Here is a 7,167-nt window from a genome sequence, read left to right as displayed (position 1 = left end):
CCGCACCCCCCTCAAAAAAAAGTAGATTGAAGTGCAGGTCACAAGTGGAACACATACACACACACACATACAAACACACACACACACACACACATAATCTCTTACTCTCTATCGCTTCGTAGGGGAAGAGGAAGAGCTGCTTCTTTCCTTGTCTTATTTATTTATTTACTTACTTATGGTCACCAAAAACGTTGCTAGAAGTCTCCTGGCTCCCTCTGAGTGAAAATCTCCCCTCCCAGGTCAGAGCTAGGCCCTGCACCCATTCTGAAGGCACTCGCTCAGAAGAACAGGGGATCAGCCAGTGTGAGGCCCATGGGAATTTATCCTTGAGTCACACAGGGCAAGGTTGTCCACCAGAAAGATTCTGGGGCTCTCTTGTACCCCCGACCCACCATGCCTTCGGGTGTGTCTCCATGCCCTCTCTTCTGATCAGGTGTCACCTTTCACAGGTGTGGTCCCCATGGGGATTCTGGTGCTGCCTTCAGACTGCCCCAGGTGTCTCTTCATGGACCTCTCTTTGAGCTGGAGGGAACCAGTCTTGGCTCATTTTGCAGGCTTGGAAAGTACTCCTTTTAGGAACAGTCAGCCACAAGGACCTGAGCATGCAACTGGGCGCCACCCTGGGGTGAGGATGGCTGAGGTCAAAGCCTAAAGAAAGGTGGCCACCCACAGCTAGATAAAGGAGGGAGTCAGGAAGGAAACACTGCCACCTGCTAACAGGCAGGGGAAGGCCTGGGGAGGAGGTGGGTGTGGTGGCCTCCAGTTCCTGGACAAAAGAAGGACTCTGTTTTCCTCCAGATCATCCCAGAACTGGAAAGTGTTTCATAGTCACTTGCTTTGTTTTTTAAATTAAAACATTTGTGCATGCAGCAAGAAAAGCTGGATGATGGGTGGACGGAATTACAGTGCAAAGTTGCAGAAGTGGGATCCTCCTACCTCAGCCTCATGAGTCTCTGAGATTACAGGCATGAAGCACCAGGCCTAGTGACTTGTCTTGTTTGTAATTGGGTTACTTTATTGTGGACTTGTAGGAGCTCTTTTTATATTATGAATGTTCACCTCTTATCAAATATACAACTTGCAAATATTTTCTCAGCTTATATTTTCATTTTGATGATTGTGTTATTTGATGCAAAGAAGTTTTTAAATTTGATGCAGTGCAGTTTACCTATATTCGATTTGTTGCCTGTGCTTTTGGTGTCAGATGATTGTCAAATCAAGCATCATAAAGTTTTCCCTGATTTCTTCTAAGAGTGTTATAGTTGTAGGGGTTTTCGGTTTGTTTATTTGTTTGTTTGTGGGGGGTTTTTTCTGTGTGTTTGTGTGAGACAGGGGGTGGTTCAGTGCTCCTAGGACTGAACCCAGGGCTTTTCCATGCAAGGCAAGCATTCTAGCAACTGAGCTTTGTCCCCAGCCTTTATCTTTCTATCTATGTATCTATCTATCTATCTATCTATCTATTTATTGAGTTTTCACAGGTTCGGAAGTGAGCCTTGGAGAAATATACATCCACCACAATAAAACAACATTAAAAAAGCTTCACGGACAGAAGAAGAAAGCACTTTAGAGCTCCACTGAGCTGAATCTGAACTTGAGAGTGTGCTACATTTAGGACGATGAATGTCCCCAGAGGCCTATAGGGTGAAGGCTTGGTCCCCAGCCTATGGCATTCTTGGGACATGGTGGGACATTTAGGCAATGGGGCCTAGTGGAAGGGAGGTAGGTCACTGGGGAGCACTGGCCCCCAGCCCTTTGCTCTTTCCCTCCAGGCTGCATTGCAGTGCAGTTCCCCCCACTGCCTGCACTCACCATGAGGTCCTGCCTCGCCACAGGCCCAAAGGCACTGGGGCAAGTTACCATGAACTGAAATCATGAGTCAGAGCAACATTTTCCTCCTTATGTAAGTTCATTATCTCAGGTGTTTAGGTATGATGACAGAAAACTAGCTCCGAGTCCCACCTTACTGCATTGTCATGAGAACAATAAATACTGATTAATTTAATCCTAAAATTGTTAGAGAACATGAGATCAAACCATGATAACAAAACAGGAAGATGAAGGCCTCTGGAAGATGCTATACTAAAAAAAAAAAAAAAAAAAAAAAAAAAAGATGCTATACTAAAACTTTACCCACAGGTAGCTACAGACAGTGTTTATGATTTCTTCCTTTTCACATCAGGTGTTTTCAAGACAGATGGTCAAAGAGTTCAATCCATAAGTTCCAAAGTAGGAGAAAGGAGAGGGGATCACATCAAGTGACCACCTCCCATTCTCATAATGCCAGAGGGTTTTTTCCTTGTTGGTATTTTACTTTTGTTGTACTGGGGATCAAACCCAGGGCCTCACACCTGCCTGTCAAGTGCTCTAGCACTGAGCCTCATCCCCACGCCCCCATACTATTTTCAATTCGTTTGGATACCCAAGTGCAAGTGTATAGGATTTCCTCTGGTTCTTCAAGGAAATGGAAGGCTATACTTAAGCAGACTCTTCAAGAAGTCAGCAATGTTAGGTTCCTGGGCAGTAGTCTGGTCTGGATATTGGTTGCTGCACACTTCTGCATACAGAGTACGTTTCTCATTACTTTCCTAAAGGAGAAAACTTTTAGCAGTCCATATTCCACATTTGTGCTGACATCACTCTTGATTTTTATATTGCTTTCTATAACATGCATAGTTTGATGGAAGTTTATTTCATGTCCCCTCTTTGCACAGCATAGACAGCAAAAGAAAATGAGAGATGGAAGTAAAAATATTGCTCTAAAAATACTATCAGTTTTTCCTTATACAATTATTTTTGCTTTATAAAAATAAACTTATTCTACATATATATTTTAACAGTTCTTGATATTGGACACAGACTCATGAGATATACATATGCACTATCCCTCATTTTTTGATAGCCAAGGAGTATTCCATTTCAAACATATACAATATTTGTTGACGAATCCCAGGTGATGGACATCTGGACCTGGGTCCCTGTTTTAAGCTAAGGAATTTATAATACAGTAGAATTAAACTCCATGTTATATGTGACACACCTAATAAACAGCATCACTGGCCATCCATGTGATATCTGACTAGCATTTTAGAGGCTAACAAACTCTCACTATTACAAACATGCTCCAGTAAATCTGTGTGTGCCCTTTTGGGCCCTGTGGGTACCTATGCAAACCTGAAAGAGAAAGTCCTAAAAACCGACCGCCATTCACAGAAGGTGTTCCAGTTTACCCTGCCACCACAAAAATTTTGGCCCTCTCAGCTTAGGTTTTACAAAGGGGAAGTTCAAAGTCATCAGGAAAAAAACTGAGATGCAATGCCCAACTCTAGCTGGACAGTGGCAGATGTTCTGAAGCTGAAATATTGGATATTCCAGGGCCATTCCAAAATTTGTGAGGCCCACTCTAGAAAAGACCAGAAATATAGTAAGCAACTAATTCCTTCTTGAATCATAGCACTCTTTCTTCTACTTCCAAAGAACAAACTGCTCCCAGCTCCATTTTTACACATCATTTCCTCTTTTGTATTGAAACACTTCAAGCTCCATGCTCTTACACATGTGTCAACTGTGCAGTACTGACTGCTATCAACAAATGGATGTGACACAAGGCCCAACTGTAGATTAACAGCAGCTGCTAGGGCCAATCAACAGTGGACTCAGGGACTTCTTGACCTGGTTCCACAACTAAACAGCAAGAATGCTTGTCGGAGACTCTTGCAGATCATGAAGGAGCAGAGTTGGGTGTCTGCGCTGCCTATATTTTAATCAGATTGGTCTGTTATCTTCCTTGAATCCAGCAAGAACAAGACCCAAAGAACATGCAAGACAAATTTGAAGCATCGAGGTATCTGAAAACTGTAGTTTCTGGGGAAACAGTCTTTTCGTGGAGCCCAGGATGAAAGGGGAGCTCATGGTAGAACAAAGGTTTAGCATGAGTGAGGTGATGCAGTAAGAAGGAAGAGGGAGAGAGCACAGATAACAATGGAACAGCTTGCTGCTCAGGCACAGTGGTGGCACATGCCTGTCATCAAATCTACTCATGAGGCTCATGGAAGAGGAGGATCACAGTCTAAGTCCAGCCTGGCATTTGAGAACCTTTCTCAAAATAAAAGATGTAAAGGATTGGGGATGTAGCTCAGTGGCAAAGCTTCACTGGGTTCAATCCCCAGTACCAGGTTGAGGGGCAGGGAAGCTGCCTACTGACAGGAGAAACCACAGAAGCATCAGATGCATCATCTGACTCATCCTAGAAAATGACCTGACATCTAGCAGGTGCTTGCCATGCTGGTGTGTTCTACAGTGGACTTACAAGAAAGCCTAAAAATACCTTCTCAGAGACTGGAGGTGCCCTGCAGTGCTAGGGTGCATGCTCAGAAAGTGTGAGGCCCTGGGTTCTGAATCCAGCACCCAAAGAAAAACTTTGCCTAGAGTTCCCATTGAAAGAGCAATAAATCAAGAACTCAGGGTGCACATTACATGGCTTTTTATTGAGATTCAGAGAGGATAGCCAACAGGCTCACTGTCCTGGTGTGCCCAGGCCCTCTATTGTGTGGTGACAGCATCTGTGACAGTGTTGGTCACACTCTCAGTGACTTCCTTCACCACTTTCTCTCCCAACTCTTGGACATCCTTTAAGGCTTCATCAAGGACTATCAGGAAGAAAAAGAGAGAAAAGGTTAGAGTGAACCCCTTGCTGTGCTCAGCATGTCACCTTGAGAGGCAGGGGGCTTTGGCAGTGGGACAGGACAAACCCTGGACACATCCCATGGGGCAGAGGCACAAAAAATTCAAACCTGGTTCTCCTGGGGCTGGGGTTGAAGCTCAGGGGTAGAATGCTGACCCAGCATGCACAAGGCCCTGGATTCAGTCCTCAGTACCACAAAACACACATTTAGTTTATATGCCAAACAAACTGCCTTTGTTCAGTTTGAATGAGACTGAGTATCCGCTCATGGGTACACTGGCTATTTATTCTTCATTTTTGTATTTGTATCTTTTCCTCTTTTTTATATTGGGTTGTTAGATCAGATTATCACTTCTATTATAAATATTTTGCCTCCGTCTGTGGCTTTTGTGTGTATGCGGTACTGTGGATTGCACCCAGGGCTTACTGCATGCTGGGCAAGTGCCCTACCACTGAACTACACCCCCAGCCCTGTTTGTTTTATTTTGAAACAGTCTCACTAAGTTTCCCAGGCTGGCCTTGGATTTACAATCCTTGTGCCTCAGCTTCCCAAGTGGCTGGGAATACAGATGAGCACCACTGCACCTGGCTTATCATTTTATATCTTAAATGTTTTGTCCCAGTGTGCTGCCACATGGTCTTTTGTGACCTGGTGTTAATATTCTACAGAGAAGACTATCTGGATGGACCTTAACACAAGGATTAGTCTGAACTGATGATGGCATTCAGAGATAATTGCACACCAACAGAAAGGATGCAAAAGGGGGGTTGGGATGGTGACCTTGTTGGGCAAAGAAGTGACTGGCCCCACCTAGCTTTCCTTTCTTCATCCTGTCCTCCACCTCTTCAACTTTTAGGGTTTTGTTCTTGTTATTCTTACAGAAATAGGAATTGAACCCTGGGGTGTTCTACACCTGAGCTACATCTTCAACCCCTTTTACTTTGATGTTGTGATAGGATCTCCCTAAGTTGCCTATGCTAGCCTCAAATTGACAATCATCTTGCTTCAGTCTCAGTGGCTGGGATGGTAGGCATAAGCCACTATATGCTGGGCTTGTTCTTTTTTGGTTTCATGCTGAGTGCTGAAAATTAAATCCCAGACCTCATGCAGGCTTGGCAAGCTCTCTACCCCTGAGCTACATTCCCCAGCCCTTCCTTGTGTCCTTCTCTCCTTCCCACTTTCTCTCTTTCTTTTGCTCTTTCCTTTCTTTCCTTCCTTCCCTCCTTCCCTCTGCCCCACCCCCCAACCCCAGCCCTCAGTACCTTGCTCTCCATCCTCAGTGGTGTGCTCCACCACGTCCTTCACCGCTTCCCCCACAGCATCAACTGAAAAAGGAGACCAATTCAGACAAATTCAGAGACAAAGTCACCATGCAAGACTGCTTCCCCTCCCAGCACCTCTGGACACCCAGGATGGAGCTCCAGGATGCCACCACCAGCCATTTCAGGCTGGCACAGAAGGGCCTGGTGGCTGAAAGGAGCTGAGGAAGCCCGATGAGGACACAGGGCCCTCCATGCTCCTCAGTCTGGCAGGGACTGAGAACAGGCAGTTTGACACAGAAGGTCTCCCAGGTCTTCAGAGAAAAAGATCCAAACTGCCATCTACCCACCCAGCACCTATGTTTCTCACCTGTCCCCAGGAGCCTCATCTGGCCTGGCCTCTCTTCTACACGGATGCTGGATTAGGCTCCACAGGTAGTGAGGGCGGATTGGGGCAGTGAGGCTCTGAGGGCTCCACCCTCAACTGCCCTCCCCAGCATCTGCAGCCCATAGCTCCATCTCTCCTGGTGGGGTGATAGGCCAGGGTTCCCAATGGGCCCTCAGCGGGCCTCAAGGCCTGGCCTGATTCCTGGGATCAGCTTGGGACAGGCCCAGTCAAGCCTGCCCTGACCCCACACAGGGGGAAAGAAGCCCTAGGTCCTTACCGGCTTCCTCAGTGGCCTTTTCAGTGCGACGGGCCAGGTTGTCAGCCGCTATTTGCCCCAGGAGTCCCAGCATCGTGCAACAGCAGGCAGTGACAGACGGATGCTGGGGACTGAACCAGTGTGCTTTTATACAAGCCTCTGATGTCTCACTGAGCACCAAACCCTCACCTGACCTGTAGGAAGCTGGGCAGGTGAGTCACTGGAGAGGGCAGCAAGAGGAAGAGGCTGGGTGGGGCATGCCAGTGCTGGTCAAGCACCTCTTGCAGTGAGACACCCCACAGTGCCCCCACCCATGTCCTAGGATCCCTGTGGAGCAGAAGGACAGGGATCAGGGCTGAGGCTGAGCAAGAGAAGTCAGCTGAGCCAGGGCCCTGAGCGCTCGGAGACAAGGTCCTACCAGCTCAGACCCTGGTATGCAGCTGGTGAAACTGCCCAGGCTGCTCAGTCTGCTAATCAAGGTTCCCAGTGTAACCTAGTCAGGATTTTGGAAGTTCTAGGGACGTGGGGACTCAGGCATCCCCTGAGGTCAGGCACATGACAGTAGTGGGCTGGCTGGGGTTG

General features: G+C 46.8%; 1 protein-coding gene across 1 annotated transcript; it reads right to left on the bottom strand.

Annotated features, from left to right (window-relative positions):
* Positions 1–4,479: 4,479 nt before the first annotated feature.
* On the bottom strand, positions 4,480–6,690 carry LOC131424401 (protein FAM25C-like). Its single transcript, XM_058581369.1, has 3 exons — positions 6,607–6,690; positions 5,945–6,007; positions 4,480–4,646 (listed from the first exon to the last, which is right to left on the bottom strand). The coding sequence occupies exons 1-3, from the start codon at positions 6,677–6,679 to the stop codon at positions 4,540–4,542; spliced, it is 243 nt and encodes an 80-aa protein (XP_058437352.1). The 5' UTR covers positions 6,680–6,690; the 3' UTR covers positions 4,480–4,539.
* Between the last annotated feature and the right edge of the window lie 477 nt (positions 6,691–7,167).

This window comes from Marmota monax, unplaced genomic scaffold, assembly GCF_021218885.2.
Source record: "Marmota monax isolate L192 unplaced genomic scaffold, Marmota_monax_Labrador192_F-V1.1 WCK01_AAM20220418_F8-fsc00004, whole genome shotgun sequence".
In the NCBI taxonomy this organism is placed as follows: Eukaryota; Metazoa; Chordata; class Mammalia; order Rodentia; family Sciuridae; genus Marmota; species Marmota monax.
This window is presented reverse-complemented; position numbering and strand designations above follow the sequence as displayed.

Bases quoted from the DNA above. Each gene is read 5' to 3' on its own strand.
- LOC131424401 (XM_058581369.1), bottom strand. From the start codon at position 6,679: ATGCTGGGACTCCTGGGGCAAATAGCGGCTGACAACCTGGCCCGTCGC. The intron at 6,008-6,606 runs GTAAGGACCTAG...CTCCTTTTTCAG, and splicing joins AAAGGCCACTGAGGAAGCCG to TTGATGCTGTGGGGGAAGCG. The intron at 4,647-5,944 runs GTACTGAGGGCT...TCTTCCTGATAG, and splicing joins CACTGAGGATGGAGAGCAAG to TCCTTGATGAAGCCTTAAAG.